Source organism: Camarhynchus parvulus, chromosome 1 (genome assembly GCF_901933205.1).
Source record: "Camarhynchus parvulus chromosome 1, STF_HiC, whole genome shotgun sequence".
NCBI classification, from domain to species: Eukaryota; Metazoa; Chordata; class Aves; order Passeriformes; family Thraupidae; genus Camarhynchus; species Camarhynchus parvulus.
The window spans coordinates 87,993,369-88,016,725 of NC_044571.1; the positions used below are offsets into that span (position 1 = coordinate 87,993,369).

A 23,357-nucleotide genomic window follows, 5' to 3' on the forward strand; every position below is an offset into this window, starting at 1 on the left:
TATATATATATGTACACCTATTAACATTTTTCAAGGTTTTGCAAACTGTATGCTATTTATTAAGCTTATTTGTGAACATTATTTGCGATTCTTCAAATATTATGCATTTAAAATAGATTTTATCTTTCTATTAATCATCATTGCATACTCTGAACCTTACAAAGCTGAAAATTCAGGTATCCAAGAATGCAGAAGCTGCAGTAATTAAATTAACCAGCCCTCAAAATACTGCATGGTAAGTCGATTGTCTGTGAGTTACTAGTGAATGCATCTCTAAAATTCAAAATGCAGACAAATGTGTTTCTTCAAAAGATTTCATGGCTGTGCTGCAGAAGCTGGGACAGACACAGTGCTGGACACTGTGAATCCAATGTGAATCCCTTATTCAAGGGATGCAGACCTACAGGCTTGTCAGAACTGTCACTGTTTTCTCATGTGGTGTTCCACTCCCATCATGACTGGTTAAAAAGCACTTTCATTTGCAAATTCTTACTCACTATGGATCTTGTGAAGGGAGTGACTCAGTTCTGTTCAGAGCAAGCCACACTGCCTAGGTATGATCCTCAGGAGCTCACTGGCATTCCAGCCGTCCCACAGATCATGCCTCAGTGATGCACAACACCCATTTCTCAACTCAGATTTCAAACTTTCTCATGTCCTTGGCTCATTAGCTCTGGGCCAGGTACTCACCTCAGTGGAAGGTCGATGGAAGCTGCTGCCATGCAGTGAACTCGTGCTGTCCATATTGATTTGGTCCACATCTTTCAGTCCCTTCCAGTCTACTGCAATCACCTCATTTCCTGTGGGAACACAGCTGGTCAGGCTTCTGAATGCCTCTACAATTTGTTCTACCAGTCTTAAGCCAACTCAGCTAAACAAGCAGGAGAATCATTGAGTTTAAGGCCACAACAGACTTAAATCAGACATTCCATTTGTAATCAGACCACCTGTACCCCATCAAGTATTGTATTTCTCAAGCTTTCTCCATATGAAGACAAGTCACTTGTGTTTTTCTCAAGCATGATGTATGCTTGGCTAAAATGCAGATTCATCCAGCCATGATGTGTGACTGGGAAAGAACCAATTCCTTTAATATCCCCTTTCAATATTAAACCATCATCTCTTAAAAAGGCATTTCACCATTATGGCTTGAATTGGTTGCACATCAGCTTAGAGCTGCTGGAGCCTTTGCTTTGCCACCCTCAGCAAGATAAAAGACCTTTGGAATACCTGCCATTACACTTCAAATGTTAAATATCAATAATACAAAATACACATGATAAAATTTTATTAAGATTTAAAAATTAAATAATATTAAATGTAAAAAGTGAAACTAAATGCTAAGAAGCACATGTAAGTAGTCAGCCAGGTAACCAGGACTGCTTTGTGCACTCAGCAATTTACTCTGTCTTCAGCCTGTGTGCCATCCTCAAATTCTGCTTGAAGTTATTTGCTCCCATGTCATGGAGGAACCATTGTACTGTCCTTAAACCTGAGCCTCCTATAATCTGTCAAGAAACATAGCTGTCAATAGATGACATCTATTCCTGGGATCAATTCAGCAAGGTCTAGTCCGGTTGGATTGAATGTGAATGGTTCTACTTTCACGATCTTCTAACTTTTTTTTTTACTCTTTATAGAAAATTTCTCCTCCACAGACATATGCAAAGCCCCTTGCTCATTCTAGCAGCTCTGGCACATTTATGGAGTGCTCATCACTGCACTTCCCCAGTACAAATCTTCTGACAGGTGAGAGATGCTGCACTCCACCCCACACAGGCCTGCAGGGGTCATGGAGGCACTTAAGGGTGGGGAAAGCTGAGGCACTCATCACCAAGAATTCAAAATGCAAAAAAACCCTGATTTTGTCCCCTAAAAAGACTAAACATGGCAATATGAAAAACATCAGGAAAACAACGTTGTTTGCATATGGTGGGGTCCATCACACCTTCACATCTCAAATTTCTGCTGTGCAGGAAGGTCCATTTCTGAGAGACCTAAAGGATATTTTTTCCTTCACATCCAAAGTACATTTCTGTTCATCAGAACCAAGTGCTTTAATAGCATCCCCCATATGTTTCTAATTAGGCTGAGTAAAGCTGCTGTTCTCTGAGCTGCAGATCCTTGCAACTCAGGGAACTCAAAAGAAAAAGGATTCCTGTACCGCATGTTACACAGGTGAGCACAGAGGTCAGACACAGCCAGATCTCTGGAGAAGGCAGGACATAGCTATGACAAGCATGACCAACACCACCCTTCAGGGCTGTGATCCTCTTGACTGGTTTTCCTGACAAGCACATCCATGTACTGGGCCTCACTGAGCTCTTGTTGACTGCACTGCCACAGACTGGACTGGCAACCTTGAGTCCAACAAGGCAAGAGAGGGAGATATGGGGACTTATGAACTCAAGCAAGAAGAGCAAGGCTTAATGGGCCACTTGGGAGTTGCCTGTTACATCTGGGGTCCAAGTGAACCTTCTAGGGCCAGAAGACTCTCTTATAGCAAAGGGAAGTTCCAGGCAGAGCTGTGAAAGCCCAGCTGACTGACCCAGGCACCATCAGCTGTAAGGTCTGGCTTAGAATGGAATACATCTGTCCTCAGTCCCCCTGAAGAGGGTAGGGGTAAAGGGAAGAAGGAGGGAGCACTGCCAGGAAGAGCAAATCTAGAGAGGAAGGATGGAGGGGTGGACTGTGATCAGGGTGGACTGAGGGTCCAACAGAGGTCAGTGGGAGGATGAAACTGGTGCAAAGAGCAGAGTAGGAGCCTGCCCCTGCACACTGGGATCCAGCTGCCTTTTCCTGTCTGTGCTCCTTCCCTCCACCTGCAGCCCTGCACACTAGAAGGGGAGAGCTGGGGCATTCCTGCCACAGAGCTGAACAAGACAGGGATGCTGGAGAGCAGGAGAGATGTCACCTCTCCTGAGCAGAAGGCGGCTGTACAGAACCCTTCGGTGCAGGTAACAGTGTCATACCTGCTTTATCTCTGTTTACCCCAGGTCTTTTTCCGGTACTGTCAGCTCTTTCTGAGCACAGTGCTGTGGCCCTTCTGTGAGTCTGGAGCCACCCTGGCACACACTGCAAGCAGGCTGCAGCACCATTCTGGGCACACACTGCAAAGACACCTCCGCCCCAGCCAAATAAAGAGGAGCCTCTTGCTCAGCACATGTCACTTGACAGCCCCAATGTTCCACAAATGACACTCAGCCTTTGCTCTCAATGCTGCAATCCTACTGATGGTTTTCTTGAAGCGTTAGAATGTGGAAAATATTCATAGAACCAGTCCATGATTTGTGTTGGAAGGGACCTTAAAAATCATCTAGTTTCACCCACCTGACACAGACAAGGATACCTTTTGCTACATCAGGTTGCTCAGAGCCACATCCAACCTGGCCTTGAGCACTCCCAGGGATGGGGCACTCACGGACCTTCTGGGCAACCTGTGCCAGTGCCTCACCACCCTCACAGTAAAGAATTTCTTCTTATTATCAAATTTAAACCAACCCTCTCTCATTCTGAAGCCACTTCCCCTGGCACCATCCCTCCATGCCCTTGTAAAATGTCCCTCTCCAGCTTTCAGGCCCCCTTTAGGTCACAAAAGGTGCTATAAAGTCTCCCAGGAGCTTTGTCTTGTCCAGTATTGATACTATTCTGGCAGATGGTGGCATCAAATGGTTGAAGAACATCAAACAATTATTTGTCTCAAAGTCCACACCTGTTCTATAATAGTAGAGCTGAACACCTACAGAATTTATTTACTACTGTTTCTCTCCAGTTGAAACAGCTCAACAACCCAGTTCAGAGAAGAAGAATGAGTAATATGTGATTCTGCATGCTCTATAGAGACTGAGTAATTTTTGAAAATAAATTCTTGGTCTAAACAGTTTCACAGGTACTAAGAGAGAAATATATTGAGAGAAAATAACTCTTTAACATCTGTTAAATGGTTTTAAATGCAGTCATATCTGCTGAAAAGTTACAGCATCACACTCTGTTTGAAAAGAAAATGTCTAACTGATGTTGGGCCTGGGGCAACATTACTTTCTCTTATTGAAAGTTGGATAAAGGTTAGTGTTTTGTTTTTTTTCTCTCCTGCTAGAAATAGCAAGAGCAACATTAACTCATGTTAGATCAAGACATGAAAAAATAAGTTCTGCTCTGGCAAATGGAAGGAAAGAAACATGGAAAATCAGAAAAAAAAAAGTATGGAGAATGAAGTGGGAAAACAGAAACTGAAAAAGCAGTACTTTGTAAATTAGTATTCTTTTTATCCAGTCTCTTGCCAACCTCTTTCTCCCTGCAATTAGTAGAGAGTTCTTTTCTTTTGTAATGGTATGTTTCTTCTCCAGTATAATTTCTCTTATCCATCTCCCATTCCAGCTTCTGCTAATCATCATGACTATTCCACTTGTAATTCTATGATCAATATCCCCTTACAGAATAGTATTTGCTCTTCTCCATATAGACCTGATAAGAACTTTAAAATGAGTGGGTCATAAAGCTAATTTTAAAGTGGAATTTTTACAAACATGCTATCATTCTCGTTCAGATGTTCTGAAATGAGGTGATGAAAGTTGAAAGATAACTGGGTTTCTGACCTTGTCATTGTTTCTGTACAGAAAGGATATAGAGGGGATTCATTTTCACTGAACTTCTAAAAGTTGTCTTCATTTTATTTAAAAATTTGTTATTTGGTTTGGGGTTTTTTAACATCACAGATTTCATCCTTGTTTTGGAAGACTCAGTAGATGGCTGAAGAAAAAGTAGGAAGCTGATTACATGAAGCAGAGAGGGGAAAATGAAAGCTGTCGAAATACATTAAGACGCATTATTTCAGATCATGGCTGCTTTGTAGTTTTTAACACAAATTAGATAAAAACAAAGTCGGCAAAAACACTCATAAGAAAAAGATGTCTCCATTACAACTGACGTAACATTCCAACTCAAGTCATTTAAGCCTTTGGGGAAAATATCATCCCTCTTTCTCTTACAGTACTGTTAAGGTAAAAATCAAGATTTAAGTCAAGCCTTTCTAAATAATAAAGATGAAAAACATTTAAAGAGGGAAAAATGTGAGGGAAAGGAAATATCCTTTTCCCCACCTCTTGCTTTATTCTGGGTTTTTTGAGCATCGTAACTTTGGACTCTTAGGAAGTAGGGAATACATGTAGTAAGCATTACCAAGCAAAGTGAACATTTTGATGAATGTACTGGAAGAATACAAAAATCATCTGGATGACTGCACCTCACCTTGCTGATCTATTACTACTACTTTTTTACCATTTCTGTAGCTCGTTTTGCCACATGCCTTAATTTACCATGAAGACGCTGAGCTTCTTAGTTGGTCATATTTTCAGTTTCTTTGCATTGTATGACCATAAGAAATTCACCTTGTTTTGAATTACTCAAAACTTAATCTAAACAAGCCCATTCTCCTTGGGTTTCCTCTTGACATTTTCTCAATTGCTGTTTCCACTGTGCATTAATTGATTCTATATTTGGTACCTGTGCCTGCATTTTGTTCATTTACCAAGGTCCATGCTTAAATCAGGCTTCTGCACCTATGACTTCAATCTGCATCTACAGCCTTTAATAATCTATTGTGTTGTAACTTCTGTGCTGGATGTTAAACATCATCTCCAATTTGTCTTCTCTATTTTGTGCCACACCAAATAGATGAACAGAGTTTGAGAGTCTCAAATTTTGTTTTTCCCTTTTGAACATCATGCTGGTGAACATCTACACCATATACCAAATAAGTATTTGTGTTATTTGCTTTCTGATGTGTCATGCCAATTAACACAAGAAACATTTTAATTAAACAATGATTTTCCAGCACTGCTATTATCCCCTGTTAGCACACTTTCTTCTGTTTCTCAAATATTACTTTCCAGCAGAGTGCAGAAACCTTGTCATTTGATACTGGTAGCCAGCATTAATGTTGGTAAAGATGAATATTTAGAGTAAATGGTTCAATTATTCCTTTCCATTCCCTTTTTTTCCCCCTGAACAACTAAGAAAACAACAAATGTAATTGCAGTAATTATGATCAGTCTTTAAATTGTTCTTTCCCTGATACCAATTTTCATGATACTCGTGGGAGTGTGTTTCTTTGTCAAACACAACATCATCGCGTCTTGTCAAATGTGGTTGAAATTAAAGCAGTTGAAACTACTGGGAAGGACTGACAGATGGGTGGCTAGAATAACCATAGAAACCTTATCCCTCCCTGCCTGCTTTACACAGAGCCAATCAAAGCTATCCAAAAGGTCATCAAGGAAAGGAATAAACCCCTTTCACTGGAGCTGTCCCTGAGGTGAACCTCTGAAGGAAGCACTCAAATTCTCTCAGGTAAAGCTGAGAAATCCATCAACCCAAGTTATTCACCTAACTCTGTAGGAATTCTAGCTTGTACTGCATAAAGAAGCATAAAAATTAGTTATCTGCTGGCACCTACCAACAGGGTCAATTGTGGAAGAGAAACAGAAAAAAAAACCTGTTTAGGTGGAGGAGACAGAGCATAACAGTTTGGTGCTCATCAAGGCAATGTCTTGGTGTCCACAAAACAGATGTTTTTCAAATTTCTGATTAAAAAATGGAAACACCTATAGCTCTGACCTGTCTCTAAGATTAGGAATCGGATGGGCAGTTCTCAGGATCTTTGCTTTGAATTTGGATAATTTGAGTACTTTTCCAGACCATTCTACATCTTCCTGCAGGCAGATCCCTTTTCAGAGCTGTTTAGGAGACAGAATTAATGAACAAAGCCCTAACACCTACATTTTTCTTCTTGACTGGAAACACTGTCAAACCAATACTGAAGGCTACTGCATATCTTTCAGTAAAAGATGAGCAGAGAGCCTGATGCTAGACACAAGAAGCTCTGCTCTCAGAAGCCATCACGTCGTGTGGGCTAGGGAGGTACTCCAAAACGAAACACAATTGGAAACAGATCCAATTAACACAAACTCAAAAAACCCAAACCTCAGAGCACCGTCTCATTTGCAGAACAAGTATCAGCCAGCAGGAACAGCAGCCATGGGTTTATCCTCATTCTTCACTGCTTCTCTGAAGTGCAGGGAATGTGTCCCCAGGGCCCTCACTCAGCACAGTAAGTATGAAAACGTCGATATGAACCAAGGTAGCAGCCCCTTCTGGCTGGCCTGCAGCCAGCCTCACAGAAGTAATATGCAGCAGGCAATTGCATACGTTGCTCTCCATAGGTGTTTAAATTTTAATCCCCCTGTAGCCAGCACATCACGTGGGCACTCTCCTGGAGCACAGGAATACTATTAGATGTGCCATCTTTGTGCTGTAGCTTCATCCTTAGCAGTGGGGAAGAAGAACCACCCCCAGCGCTCCTCAAGAGTCAATCAGCAGAACACAAAGCACCTTTCCCACCTCAGGGATGCTCCTGGTCCCTCTTTGTGGAATGGACAAAACCAGAGCCTGTTCCGAGCACCGGCACATGAGGGCAGTGGCAGCCTGAGAGTTTCAGGCTCCACCCTCCTCACCTGCCCTGCCTCAGCTGTGGCGTGTCACCCTGGCACCCCCAGGGTTTACAGCCAGGGGGCTACACCCTTCACCGCTTGGTCACAGTCCCCACAAAGCATCTGGTCTGGGGACAGCAGCAGTGGTCAGAGCCAGACAGGAAGCACTGAGGCTGCTGACCCCTGCAGCACTCTCCTGCCACCACTCTCCCTCAAAAACAAAGCGTATACCTCAGCCTTTTTCTCTTTTTTTTTCCACTATATTTTCCTCCACATCCAATAAAGGATGAAAATTCTCCTTAGCCCTCCTTTGGCTGCTTATGCATTTGCAGAAACCTTTTTATTGCCTTTTATGGCAGCAGTCAGACTAAATTCTGGTTGCTCTTTGGCCTTTCTAATTTTCTCTCTGCACACATCTCACAACACCCTTGCAGTCTTCCTGAATGACCTGCCCCTTCTTCCCAAGGTGAAACACTCTCCTTATTTCCTGAGTTTCAGACTAAGCTCTGGTCTTTCTCCCCACCAGCTCATCTTTCAGCACACAGGGATGGCCTGCTTCTGCACCTTTATGATATCCTCTTGAAGAATGTCCAGCCTTCCTGCACCCCTCTGCCCTTCAGGACCGCCCCTTAAGGGACTCTGTCAAACAGTCTCCTAAACAAGTCAAAGTTTCACCTCCTTAAGTCCGAGGTGGCAGTTCTGCTGATCCCCTCCTTACTGCTCTGAGCATCAAAAAGTCTCTCATTTTGTGACGGCTGTGCCCAAGACAGCCTCCAACCACCACATCACCTACAAGTCCTTCCCTGTTCACAGACAACAGGTCCAGCAGGTGCCTCCCTAGTTGGCACACTCACCAGCTGTGTCAGGAAATTCTTACACACACTCCAGGAAACTCCTGGTCTGATTCCTCTCGGCTGTATTGTATTTCCAGCAGATATCTGGTAAGAGAAACTGTTCCCAATCCTAGAAAGCCACCAGCAGGGCTTCAGGTGTCCTCTCCAGACAGAGCTCCACAGCTCCCGAAGCAACTGGGGAAAATGACCAAGAGCAGCTGGCACTGAGACTGCAGGGGCTGAGCTCACCAGGCAGAGCTGCAGGTACTCAATGCCCAGCCCTGCACCTGCTCAGGTGAGGCCACATCTCACCATCACACACACCATCACACCGACCCCTAACCCCACCCCATGATTTTCCCTGCTGTCCCTGAGGGCATCCACACCTACACAGGGGGTACCTCCTGTTCAAGAGGCCCCTCTGATCTCCACTCAAGGGAACAGGCATCACCTTTTCCAGGTATGCACATCATTTGTGCAACCTTCCCCTCAAATCCAAACACAGTTAACAGCCCCTTAGACCCAGGATAAGTGGTTGCAGGACCACTCATTGTCAGAAGAGAATGAAGAACCCCGGTGGCCAGTTTCTACTTTGAGCTAATTCAGTGGCCCATTGGGAACATCATCTGGGAAAATCTTTCATCAAGCAGAAGGTTCAAGTTTCTTCACAGGACTCCCCAAGTCAGGCCTTTTCTGCAGTCAGAGGGAAAACTGACACACCACACATGCCAATCTTCTGTCTCCTCCAAAACTCATTATTTTGATTCTGGCTGCACTTCTCGCACCTTTATTGCACAGTTTCTATCCCAAGACCTACTAAATTATGGGTCCTCTTTATCAACTATCCTGTTTCTCACCAAGCTGGATATGTCCAGCTCCAAGATCCCGGCAACTAACAGTGCTATTTCTACTCCTGTGCTCTGGGCAGGGCATCACTAGGCAGCATCTACCAGTTCCTGGATATCAATGGAAATACATGGGCGCTCTGCTCACTGTTCCCCCTTGGTTCCCTGTTTTCCAGGTTTCAGCCTGTTAGTCTGTTCTCTTATTGTTTTCTTCCCATCCCCCCACTCCTCAGTGATTGGGTTTTTCCTCACCAGTTTCTTTTCTTCATTCTCTTCTTCTTTTGGGAAGTGGTGGGAAAGGAGGTATTTAGTATTTTTTAGGGATGGGTATCAGCTTGTCCTTAAAGTGGGAGTGGATGTGTAAGAAAGACAGGGAACGATTCAAACAGGGGAAACAGCAGCGGTATTTTCCCAGAATATCTGTCCTAACCTGTCACAATTTACACCTCAAGTAGCGCCCAAGACAGACATCATCTCTGTATTTAGTCATCTTTAAAGGATTCATCTGTTCACTTCTAAAATCAAAAAAAGTACCCATGCCATCCTATGTCAAGTACTTCCACAACTGAATTCTGTGTTACATGAAGAAGTGCTGAACTTTTATTTGCTTTAAAATTGGCACTTGCTAGTTTTGTTTGATGTTTAGACTCTGCTTTAAAATTGATAATTAAATGGTCTTCCCTCATCATTTTCTCCATGCTGTTCCTATCCCAGAGAAAATTCATTATTTTTTAGATATCTGTTCATATCCTTAACCATCTCATTTCCATACTTGAGAAATCCTTATTTAAATGGCTCCTTTCATATTAGCCACACAATACCTTTGATTGTCTTTCCTGCCCTTTTCTGAATCTTTTCCAGTCTTTGATTATGGCCTTTCTGAAATGGGAATAGACCATTAGGATCAATGCATTATAAAATGTCAAAACAAGGGAACCATATGGATAGATGCATAGTATAATGCTATTTCTCATTTTATTCTCTCATTGTTTTCCTAATTGCTAACATTTGATTGGCATTTTTAGTGGTACTAAGCATTAAGCCACACATTATAACCACAAGATCTTGTTCCTGCATGGCAACAGTGAACTCAAAACCTCCATCATTGCAGATGTAACTCTAGAGTTGCTTTGCCTGTGTGCATCATTTTACATTTATCCACATCAAATTTCACCCATCATTTATGTCATTTGATATTGCGAGATCAAATAACCTAGTAATTTGATATTGTGAAATCCTTTCTCAAATCATTCCATGCAGTTTTCTGTCTGCACCCCCAAATGATTACTTTATTACCATAGTTTGTTACCTCATTATGTAGCCCTTCCCCTTTTTCATGTCATTTACAGAAATGCACTTATCTGAAAAAACATTCATATCATTTATGGATATGCACAAATCTGAAAAAAATATTTCTGTGAAAAACTGACATTTCATGCTAATCCTTGTTTCCTATCTTTACCCAGCTACTTAAGGAACTTCTCTGATTCAACAGCAGATTTATGTCTTTTAACAGCCTGGGGTGAGTAACCTTTACAAATGTGCTTTGCAAATCCAAGTGGACTATTGCCACTGGACCTCCTTTGACAATATTGCTTGTTGACCCCTTCTAAGACTTATAAATCGTGATATCAACTAACAACTGTAGGGTTAACTCTTTCTCAATACATCTTATCTCTCCATGCTGACAATAATTATGTTCATCAGAGTAATGTTTATTAGCTTGCCTCCTAGGCATATCTTGTTTACTAGCTTACAGTTCTCCTGATCTCAAAATCATTTTAAAAACTGGCATCACATCATCTACCTTCCAATCTCCTTGTACCCAAGCAACTGGAAAGCATTACAGATAACAATCTGCAGTTCAGCTCCTCCAGCCTCAAACTTCTCCAGAAGTCTCACATGAACATCATCTGACCACTTTTTTGTCTACCTGCTCTACAACCTCACTGAGGCTTTGATCTGAAGCTGATGTGATGCACGTCAAACAAGAAAAGGTTTCACAAGATAAAATTCCACAACTTCTTCCACAATGAAGAGATACAAAATTGTTGGGTTTTTGAGGCTGGGGGCGGAGGCTGGTGATGTTCTGCTATGGTCTTAATCTCTCTAAGTCACCTGAAGCCTCTTTATTAGTAACACCACGCACTAAGTCCTCCTAATCATTGCAAAAGGCAAGTTATTTGCCTTTTACAGGCTCTTTGAATAGCTCCTGAAGTAAACATTTAATCCGCAGCCTGCCGAGCTTCCTGCCTCCACAGCCTCTTTGATCCTCCTCTGCCTGTCACAGCTTTCTGTCACCACCCTGGCCAATGAACATAAATGGCCAGTAGTATAAACTCTAAAACTCTTTTTCCTATGTGGAATGTCAATCCATATGCTCACCATTTGGGTCACCAAACTGTTTTGTCCAGTGCACTTTAGAAATTTTGAACTGAAACTTTCCCCATGAGCCATGTCTGATCAGCATCTGCAAATACAACCCCATTCGTTAAATAAAAATATATATAAAAAAATTATGTTTCATTTAAAAGTCTGGTATACTCCTGGACCTGGGAATGTGTAGCTTAAACTCATGGAGAAACATCCTGATCATCTAGTCTGACCTCCTTAAAATAAGAGAGGCTAAATGTACTCCCTTTGTTAATTATACTTTCTGTTGCTGTGCTTCAATGAGGGCATTTTTTAAAATCTTGATTTTATTGTGTTCATGTGACAGAGGGCTCAGTACAACTCTCAGTAAATTATGCCAATAGTTCAGTATTTTTACTGTTTGATTTTTGCCTCATTTCCAATCTGAATGTATCTGCCATCCTTTTCTCACATCTTAACAGCTTTCTACTAGGTTGAAGAGTCAGATGACTTCGAGGTCGTTTTTTTCTTCAATCAAACACTTAAGGACTGTCATCAAGTCACTTCTGTAAGTCTTTATGCACGGTTCTATGTTTATTTTCTTGTCATACTTCAGTTTTGCAGTATTTCTCAAAGTGATAATAATAGAATTAGACAAAGTAGATGAAAAATAATTTTTTTTCACAAGTGCCAAATGCAGAGAAAATATGCTTTTCTCTCCTCCTATTCAATATTCAAGATCAAAGAAGCACATCAGCTTCCTTGGCTGCAGCATCTCAGTAGTAGCTGTTGACCTACTGATTACCAGTTCCAATATCTATAAGCTTATTTAGTGTGACTGCTCACAAAATAGAATTCTGATCCCATAAACAGTATTCACACTCTGCCATTAGATATTTAGATTAACTCATATTTGGTTAATCTAAATTTGGTTAATTTGTGTGAAACACACACTGTCTGCCAGTACTTAAAATGAATCAAACTGTTCCCTATCAGTGATTTATCCCTTCCATTTGTTACTTTCATTTTTAGCAGTTCTTCTAGTCATTGCAAATACTATCAAGTTTATCAGTGTTTTAGATCTCCCTCGGGATTTTGAGCATTATATAAAATTCACACAGTACCTGGCAAAATTAGAGCCACAGGTTTTTCAACAATGATTCTTTCCTTGTTACTATTTTGCTATCTATTGAATTTAGATGCACTTAGAATGTACTGTACTCATATATTAACTAACTATGAATCATGTGGTTCTAAGCTGACTGCTAGCTTATTAGAGGTTGTATCTTTTACCAATCTCATATTTTACCTCCATTACCACGATTGTAGGTAAAGTACTTCAGAGAACTACTTGGCTGCAGGGAGTCTCATAAAGTCATGAAATTAAGTTAGCTTGACAGGCTCTGTTTTGTATAAGCCCATTCTCACTGATGTATTTGCCTTCTAATATTTTATTGGAAATTTTAACTAATCGATAAAATTAAATACATAGGTCATCTCACAAAACATTTAAAGCCGTGCTAACACCCCAGCTTTTCACTTGAGACCTTCTTCACTATTTCAAGACCTTATAAAATAAAGCTTTGACTTTTTATCAAAGTGCTTAAAAACTCATGAGTGCGAATTATCTTGAATTGGTTAAGTATCAGTCTAAAATCACTGTTGTTTACTGTTGGAGAACACAACCTTATTAAAGGACCTGAAAACTATTTTTTCTACATCCCCCCAAGAAAGTAGGCCTAAAACACTTATTGATTAGTTCACTTCTTCTGCTTCAATACACATCAGTCTACAGAATTAAGACTCCCAGCTTTGTCATGCCAATGAATTCATTACTTCCATTTTTCCACCAGCTCCTTGGTAATTTCTCTCATAATTCTTTCAATATTACTGTCCATAGGAGTTCACAAAATGAGTATGCTCCTCCTCAGTTCTATTCCTCAAATCACATCTGTTGCATTGTACATACACAAAAGTCTTACATCAATCAGCAACATGCCAAAGACTGTTTTCTGTTACAAATGAATGTTTCTGACACACACTTACCTTGCACATGTATTTTTTACTACTGTTCCCTTATAAAGCCAGGCTTATGCAATCATGCTCTTTGCCAGCCTCTCCCCACCACAACTTTGAAACCACCCACCTGTATTTCAGACGCCCTGGTGTGAGAGGGAGGTCTCAGAGATCACCTGTTTGTACAGCCTTCAGGAGAACTGGCTGCTAGGTCTGGGAGATGATCTCTGCTCAGAATCTTACAGGGACAAACAAGTTCTCACCCCTGAGCCCTCTACTTGAGTTTCTAGAAGTGATCAGATTGAGAACTGCTTGAAAGAGGAAAAGCCAGATTGGGAAGAAATACAAGTAGTGAAGTGAGACCAACCACAAAGCGGTCTGATCTGAAGGTGTCCCTTTGTTCCTCTGTTCTGTCTCTATCCCAAGTAAGGGAGGAACAAGATACCCAGATGCCCCTTTTCATGTATTCCCACTCTTTTACTCACATCACCTACAGTTTCCACACAGACGTCTGTACTCCTTCCCCTTCCACCTGTGCGCATGCAACTAAATGAAATTATTCCTACTTCCATGACTCAGTTTCCTTCTGCATTACCATCACCTTTCCAAGGCTTCTCCTCTCTTTATTCCTTTTCACTGACTCACTCAGATGTTGAAGGTGAAGGAGGCAGGAACGGACACCTTGATACATACTTGGTATGTGTGAGGTGTGCATGCAGAGGGGATGTCTCACTTTTTCACACCCCAAGTGTGTAGACCACACTTGCCATTCCAGATCTCACTTCACACACCTACAGATCTGTGGGGGGGGATAAGTAAGGAGAAAAATGCAGGGGATGTTCACTGCTTGCTCCAGCTGCTTTACCCCTCTCCTGTCAGCCTCCTACCCTGCTCCCACTCTGCTGAATCTAAAGTGGCTGGATTAGGAGTGGGTGGTCCTTGGCTCCATCTCTCCTGCTGTGGGTGCTATGAGCCACTCATTTACACCTAGCAGAGATCATCCAGTGGGAAAGCAACAGAAGAAGTACATAATCCTGCCTCTGACAGGACACTGACCATTCCCAGTGAAGGGGAGCCCAGCAAGCCAGGTACCTGGCTTTGGCAGGTCACACCTGACGCAGAGCCTGAACAGTTCATTAACAATGGAGAGCGCTGCCTTTTCCAGCCTGCAGGTCAGTGACTGATGCTCTGTGCACCAGCCCAGCTGTCACTTGGGCTGCTTCTTGCAAAACTGCCACACCAAAAGCACTCAGAGAGGGAGGGCTGCAGCGGGCAGCTGGGGCTATCATGGGGAGGAATTCTGTGACACATGGCACTCCCAGGAGTTAAAGGAAAGTGGTGATGGGGGCAACATGTAGGAGTGTACTGATGACATGCGGAAGACCTGGGGTCCTCTGGCAGAGCAAGACCGAAGCAGTGAGTCCAACCTGACTCAGAGAGGCAACCACTCCAGGGTTTAGACCCTAAGCATAGGATCACAGGCTGACTGGGTTGGAAGGTGCCTCCTGAGGTGAAAACTCCAGTTCAAAGAGAGCCAGCTATGAGGTTAGACCAGATTACTCATGGCTTTACCCAGTCTGGTCCTGAAAACCTCAAAGAATGGATACTGAACAACCTCTCTGGGAAACCCATTACAGTGCTTGACACTTCTCATAGTCAAAAAGTTTTTCCCGACCCTCAGTGTGAGCAACTCTAGTTTCCCTTCTCCCACACTCCAAAAGTACTATTAGTTTGTAATGGTCTTGGACTATTTTCCCACCATTTTACATCACATTCACAAAACATGTTTGCTGCAGGCTTCTGTGCAAAGATGTGACAGAAATCAGAGAAATCACTGGGAAAAAAAAGAGACAGCAATCTTGAGCTTAACAAGCTTGAGCTTTCTATTAATTTAAATCCATTCAAGGAACTAGGAGAAACCCTGCCACGCTAATCAGAACAGCCAGTGTTACGAGATGTCTAAGCTGTAGTCAAAGGTACACTTGCAATGCATCCAGACACCTAGCCCGACGTGAAACTCTAACCTTGGCTCAGTTACTGATAACAACCAAGGTAATCGTTGGCATTTAGCTGGTTGGCACTCAAATACCCACAAGTTCCTAGGTGGATTTTACAGCCTTAACTGTCTAGCAACCTCAGTGAAAATTCTCCTCTACATTCCTGAAACTGAGACCCAGCTATGATGAGAGTTGCTAGGTAGCTCTCTAGGAACTATGATGGGGTATCACCAATACACAGACACGACCTGCAGCCATTACCAGAGGAAGAAGCCACCTCCACTTCTCATTGTGTAATTGCTATATGCCAGGTTACACAAAGCACATGTATGACATTGAGATGTGACTGTGGAGAAGGTGACTGGATATCAGGTTAGCCTTTTAAGATCAATTTTCAGCTTTTTCCATACCTTAGGAAATCATAATGTGATCATTGCCATTCTGGTGTCCTCTGTAAAATTTAAATATACTCTATGACTCTATTTTAAATTATCACATATGGAGCTGCTCTGTTATGATCCTCTCAATTACTTTTCCCCAGGGAGAAATAACCAGAAAACTCATATTTAGGAAAGAAAATGTAAAGTTGCACATCACTAAACATGTGCAAACTATGACATCTAACTAGATCATAGTAAAACATCCCTGCAGGAGATGAAGAAATCATGTGGCTTGCTTAAAATTGGAATGGAAAAAGGCCCGGAGCAAGCTCAGGGCACAATCCTGCACTGGCCCTTGTGTGGTGAATAAACTAAATGTGACTGATTATGAGCTTTCTATCACTAATTAAAACCTCTTGAATTCTGAGTTCAAAATCAGCTCCATGTAAATTTCAAGGTAAAACCAATACAAGCATAGCGCTCCCTTCTCTGGGACCTACCTGGTCTTGGGAAGGCAATACAGAGGCTGTATACTGAACTAATTCTGCAAAAATCTAACCAGATAGACTTGGAAGAGAGAACACAAAGCTCTGCTCACGCTACGATGTTAGTTTCCAACCACATCCTAGAGCTCAGACCTAGTACTTCAAAGCATTGATTTCCAGCTCGAAGAAAATATGTCTGAAGAATCCTCTCAATAACTCCAGGAAGGCTGGAGCCAAAAATCTAGGCTGCCAAGTAAGAATTGTTCTGAACAAAATTCCTTAGGTGGAGTGGTCCAAATAAAATTCAAGGATCCCACCTTCACTAAATCCAGCGTCTAGGACTGACAGGAGAATTAGCCCCTTCTAAAGCAAAGCAGTATAAAAGTTTCACACGAAGCAGGCATCAGACAGTATTACTACACTCATATCTGACTCCCACAGAGACCAGAATCATAGCTGTGCAATCCCCCTTAGCACAGGCCTTCGTAACACCATGGCAAGAAAAGCTCCTCAGTTAACTGTATAAATAGGTCCCTAAAGTCCACTGAGCTATCACCATCAAGAATGAACGTGTATCACACTAACCAAAAATTGCTATCATATGAGAAGTCAAACATCTGTACCATTAAGGTCTGTATTGGAGGACTGCAACTTGCAAAATGAATTTTCAGCTATCATTATCCCATCGACATAGCATAGATGCTATTTTCTGTTTTCATCTATGCCCACACAACTGTATGACATTTATAAATATATATACAAACATATATATATATATAAATATATATATATATAATCTCATATGAGAATGATACTTGCAACAGCTCAGCTATACCAGGGGTGTTTTTGTAACATAGACTCCAAGTCACAGATCATAAAAATGCTGCCATGCACAGGAACAAACACCTGTAGTTTGTACGAGAGCTTAACCACATTTTGCAATGGAGAGTGGATATTAGTAAATGCATGTTTGTTCTTTATTTCAACAGCACTGTGGGAAGAGAGACCAAGAATTAACACTGCCAGTTCAGACAGACATCGATAAAAGGCGTACCAATAATTACCCAGCTAACAGAATAATAATGTCCTCGGCAGCGTGGGTATGGGGAGGATAGGGGCAAGGCAGGAGATGGAGGCAACACATGTCCTGATGTGCTATAGAGACACTGATCCAGGTGAGCTTGAAGAATCTCAAGGGAAATATTGCAGTGATCTTTGCCATGTAGACACGCAAGAGATTTCTCTAGGTCATAAGGACATTTGAGACCACTGAGAGACATAGACTAGGTACAGGAATTAATTCCTGAAGTAGAAACTGGATTCTGTAGTTTAAAGTTTGCTGCTGCAGGAGTAGATGGTTCCTGGCAAGTGCTCACAAAGGGCTTTCCCGCTGAGACAAGAAGCGTCACAGCATCAGGCTTTGACATAGTCCCTCAGATTTACTCTGGGGTGACACAGTCCCTCCATCTGGGGCGGTGGTGCAATTCTGATGTCCTCAGAGGTCTCCTTTTCCCACAGATGCCCGCGTGCTCTTGGGAGAAACAGAGCCGACAGCTTGGGAACGAGATGTACTGCCAAATGAACTCTGTTCGGCTCTCAGAGAGTCTTTTGACATATTGAAGTATATATCCCCATGTAACTGATAGAGCTGTACCTGTGGTTTGCACAGAAAAAAAAAATCCTGAAGGCAAGAAAGTGTGCCCAGAATGCTGTGTTTACCTGTAGATACCTCTGCTTAAAGATCAAGGGACCTCTCGGTATCTGCATGTGTGTAGGAGGGGAGAGATGGGTTACACACCCTGAAGGCTTGGGATCCTTTGGTTAAAAATGTGCATGGCGTGGCCCAGCGGAAGGATGCGGTCCCTCCCCGCGTCCCCTCGCAATAGCTTTGCGAGAGGGAAGGGATTCAGCTTTCTTTGCTCTTCTCCATTGAAGTCTACGCAAGGGAAAGGGGGAGACAAGAAGACGTGCAGATCATGCAACGTTATGTATCCTCGGATAACAATAAACCCTTACCGAGCAAAGGAGCCAGCCGCCGGCCGCCTGATCCCGCTCCGGGAGGCACGGCACGGCACGCCCCGCACCCACCCCCTTCTCTGGAGGCGCCGCACTGACCCACATGTTCGGCGACCTTTCGTCACGGGTGACACGGGCAGACGACCCCCGCCCCGGGCACGTCCCGCCGCCCCGCTGCCAGCACCTAGGCCAGCGGCTCCGCGCAGCCCCGCCACGCCACGGGAGACCGAGGTGGGGAAGGGTCGCACGCAGCTAATGGCGCTGCACGGGCGGCAGGGAGGGGGGCTGCGAGGGGCGACCTGCCGGGGGCTGCCGTGCGGGTACCCGGGCGGGGGCCGCGGCTGCCCGAGCATCCTCTGGCGCCGTCCCCGCCAACGCCTTACCCACGGTGCGGGATCCGATGCAGCCCATCACTCCGGCGGGGCTCCGGGGAGAGGCGGCAGCCTCAGCAGCGAGTAGGCGGAGAAGGCGGGGAGCGGCGGAGGTCGGAAAGGAGCCGGTCCCTTCAGCGGGAAACGCCGGGGTGGCCCAGCGGGGACCGGCGCGGGGTCATGGTCAGGTAGGAGCGCGGAGTGCCCCCGCCGGGGCGAGGCGGGCGGGCGGGCGGGGAGCCCGCGGGCCAGGCTGGCATCTGCCCCCGCCGCGCCTCCGCGCTTTGCGCCGCGCCCCGCGCGGCTCCCCGTCCGCTGCCGCGTCCCCGCCGGTGCCGCCGCCGAGCCCCCGCTGCCCGCCCGCCCCCCGCTCCCGGCTCCCCGACGGGGGCGGGCTGAGATTGGGTAAACAGCTCGGCCCGGCAGCGCCGCGCCGATTGGCTGCCGCCCTCCGCGGCCCGGGGAGGGGAGGCAGCGCCGGCCGGGCCGGGCCGCCCCTCTGCCCGCGGGGAGCGCGGGACGGGCCGGCGGCGGGGCGGAGGCGAGGACCCCGGCGGGCGGGCGGGCAGGACGGGACAGGTGCGGGCGGCGCGGGATGCGCACGGAGCGGGGGACGGCGTGGGGCCCCTCCCGCCCGCCGGGGGAGCGGGGCGGGCACAGGTGAGCGGCGGGCGGTGCCGCAGGCCGGGAGAGGAGGCGGGAGGCGAGTGGGCAGCGGGCTTGTCCCTGTTAAGAGTAAAGCAAGTGGGGATGGGGGAGGTGGGTTAGCAGCTGGCGCGTCCCCGTAAGAAGAAGCAGTAGCAGCGAGGGGCGCTGGGGATGGATGGATGCATGGATGGATGGATGCATGAATGGAGGCGGGGCGGGCGCGGTTTCCCGGTAACTACACTTGCGGACCCGACTCAGTTACCGGCAGCCCCCCAGCGGCCGTGCCGCGCCTCCCCCGGGGCGCGCCCGGCGCGGTGCCGGTGCCGGTGCCGGTGCCGCCGCAGCCCAGCCCGCAGGGACTGCGGGAGCTGCCGAGGGCAGGCGGCCCGCGGAGCCGCCCCAGCCGCCATCCGGCGGGAGGACGGCGGTTCCCCGCGGTCCGATCTGCCCCCGGGCGGGCCGCGGGGCTCAGGCGTGCGGCGCCGGCCGGCCTCTGCCCCTGGCCCCGCACCACCGTGATGAGGCCTTTCCCACGTCCTCCTCGCTAACACGACAGTGAGGAGGGATCTCTGCAGATGGAGAAGGTGTGGTTAGGTCAGTTCCCTTCACAGCCCAAATTCTTCTCACCTGATGGCACCATCAACAGGCAGTGTCCTCCTGGCCCGCTTCCCCAGCCCCACGGACTCTCTCCAGCCTGGTCCGTCCACCTTCACTCTCTGAAATGCTCACAATTTCTCCCTGGCCCTTTTTGTCTCCTTCGCCCAAAAAGCCTCTCTGATCTCACCAGCATCCTTCCACCCATCTCTAGTAATGGCAAATTGAATTTTGCTGATCCCATATGATCCATTTTGATCTCATCCTCGTGCTTGGAGAATTCAGTTTTTGTCAGCATTGCTGAGAAGTCACTCAAGACAGCTGATCAATCTTCATTAACAGCAGTACCAAAGAATAGGTAAGTTCATTCATTTTTCCATTCACACCTTACAGTCAGCCTAAGGAAGGAAAAAAATAAGGAAAAAAAGGGCTTCAGACAGAACGTGTTTTGCCTGACCCTCTGAAACAATAAGCAGGAAGTCTACTCAGATAAAGTCAATTTACAAAATAAAATCTACGCGGGAAAGATAAAGGCAGAGAAAAAACCCCAAATCATGGTCTGAATATAGGCAGCTATTTTATCTTTTTCCTTCTTCATGATATTGAAGGTATTACTATGTATGGTGAACATGATGCTGCTGAAGTGTGAGAGATCAGAGTCCCCTCCTCTCTGGTGCCCGAGGCCAGCCTGCTCTGCTGCTACAATGCTTATCACTGGGGACAAAGCATTAGATCCCTGGTGAGGATGAAGTTTTTCCACAGTTAGAATTCTTTCCCTATTTCACTCCTTCCACCTCCCCCATATATTTCCAAACCTATCAGTTTTCATCTCGTTTTTCTGAATGACTTACTAAAGATACTTTTCCCAACATGTCTACGCTCTTCTAACCTAGGTTGTAAAAGTACTGGGAAACAATGGGTCTGGCAGTATGCTAACCAAGGTGTTTCACCATCTCTAAAAAGCAGATCTCTAGGGCTAAAAATGCGAGGAAAGAGGAAGCAAAAGCAGATTGCAATGGGAAGAGTGGTATATAACAACAGAAGTCCTGTTTTGGGTAAATGTTTTTTAAGTTGGTGGCTGCCCAGCCAGCTGCTGTTGCCCTCAGTCTCCTGTGGACTGATCGATCAGGACAGCTGTCCTCAGCAGTTTCACCAAACCCCACCAAATAGCATTTGCACCTCACCCTGGCCCAAGAAGATGTATTACTGACACAGCTGTGGGCAATTTCTTTTCCTCTGTTCAGAGAGTCTGGTTTCATTTTAATCCCCTTCTCCCTCTCACCCACCCACCAAATCTAAATCTGGTCCTCTGTGAACCTTTTTTGTGCACTGAGTGAACTCTGCTGTGGTTTCCTTATCAGTGAAGATTTCAGACAAGTCACATTGACTCTTCTTTCTTTATTCCCCCTGAGCTTGTCTATCGCTTTATCTCAAGCTCAAAGTCATATCCCAAGTCCTAGCAAATGCACATTTGGCTTTCCTTTCATTAAGGTACAATATCATCTACATCAACCTGCTCTGACTTCTGCCCCAGGGTGTGATTCCACAGGCAGGTGAGCAAGTCCTAGCACTTACCCTGCCTGAAAAGCTGCTTTCCAGTTCTTCATGGGTTTGTCTGCTGCTGCTTTAGTGAGGTGGTAGTTTACACAGGATCTGGCAAGCACACATGCTGCTGCCAGACATGCACAGCAGAAAAAAAAAAGAACTGGAAAGAAGGATTACACCCAAGTGTCCATTCATTCACTCCACAGAACTATTGGTCTGTCTTGTGGCTGTCTCGCATGTCCTGATGCCACCAGCTCCCTCATTTTTTTAATTTGAAATCAATATCACTTAGCTGCTGGAAGCAATACCTGTCTTGGCACCTAGAGCCATGCTTCATCTCTCATATCTAATACAGTCAGCTTAATGAAAGGATAGACTCTTCACCATCTTTTGGTTCTTAATCACACCTTTATTCATTATGTTTACATAACATTATGTGTTATTTATATTTACATAAATCTACATATTTAAAGTCAATTTCATTCTCATTAGAAGTTGAGAAGATTTTGTTAAGACTCAGCTTTCACCCAGTTGCTCAGCTCTTCTGTACAGTGGGTTCTATGCAATAGGGAATTCATAATCAGTGAACAGTTTCTAGTTTTTATCAAGCCAATAACAAACTTTTTAAAATCAGTAAAAATGTTTATCATGTAGCACCAAAAGAAAAGTAGGTATTTTACATTTTGAAGAAATACATGGTTTAATAAGAATGTGATTTCATAAGAATTATCTCGTAGGAGGGAAGTGACAAGACTGAATCTCTGAACAAGGGACTGAAACAGAACATAAATCTAACTGTCCCCCACAGTTTTTGTCCTTGCACTTTCATGAGCAACAACATTCCCACTGCTGCTTCAAGGAACTGGGGGTAAATGACAGAACATAAACAGTTTTGTTTTCTTTGAAATACACTTTCTGACAGGCTGTGGATATTTTCTCTGAGCATTGTGGGTTGGTTCTTAAACAATGAGGCTGCAATTTCATGTAGGAAATTGTATACAAAATTTGTTTGATAAGTGCTGATTTAAATGCTGGTCTGAAAGATCTTCACAAATCTAAGTTTTTGTACAGGTTTGGGAGAGGGAGGTATTTAAATATCTAGAGAGAAACATGGATAGATCTTTTTACAAAGCTGGGTACCTCAGAAGAAAGGAGCAGTAGGAGACAGCTCCTTGCAACTTCCTAATTTATTTTTATGATGGGTGAAATTATGTGCCCCTCTGAAAATCTCCCCTTCTACAGCCCCTGTTGTGAGAGGCTGTGCTGGCAAAAGGGAAGGAATATTTGACCTGTTGTGTTCTGTAGGTCAGTGCCATTAGCAACTTCTGTTTGCAAAACAGAGCTTCAGTGCTGCCCAAACTAGGTCAAGGATGCTGCTGGAGGAAGTGCCACATAAAGATGCCTTGACTTTCGTCTTCCTCTGTTCCTGCAGTTTTGCAATGAATATGCCTTGACTTTCTTCTTCCTCTGTTCCTGCAGTTTTGCAATGAATGCAACAGAGAAATTGAGATACCATAATCAATAAGCGTGTGCTCCTAGGTGAGGACCACCTATTTCTGGGGTTGTATGCCTAGGTGAATTGGGAACAGACAAGGATCCATGCCTCTCTTCCCCCATGCTCTGCACACAGAATGGTCACTGTAAGTCTGGGCAGGGATGGGTGGGGAGGAAAACACAATTCCAGCAAATCTAAAAATAGTCACCTTGTGACTGATAGAGTCACTAGCCTGATAGAGGGGCTGATAACAGCACAGAGCAAACCAGTTTTAGAACTAGTCTAGTTCTCAG

The 23,357-nt window shown here is 44.6% G+C and overlaps 1 protein-coding gene across 4 annotated transcripts in view; it reads right to left on the bottom strand.

Moving 5' to 3' along the window:
• FAM131B (family with sequence similarity 131 member B) overlaps nucleotides 1-19,005 on the bottom strand; it is a 33,559-nt gene extending 14,554 nt beyond the window's left edge. For 2 of the 4 annotated variants that reach the window (XR_004061695.1, XM_030971308.1), the window contains exons 1-2: nucleotides 18,795-19,005; nucleotides 691-800 (exon numbers count right to left, since the gene is read on the bottom strand). Coding sequence is in view for 1 of the 4 variants with exons in the window: in XM_030971308.1 (XP_030827168.1) it covers nucleotides 691-800; nucleotides 18,795-18,822 (138 nt within the window). In the remaining 3 variants the exon portion in view is untranslated. Of the gene's footprint in view, nucleotides 1-690; nucleotides 801-18,794 lie in introns of those variants that run through there. The other 2 variants (XM_030971321.1, XM_030971330.1) reach the window with 2 other exon arrangements.
• Between the last annotated feature and the right edge of the window lie 4,352 nt (nucleotides 19,006-23,357).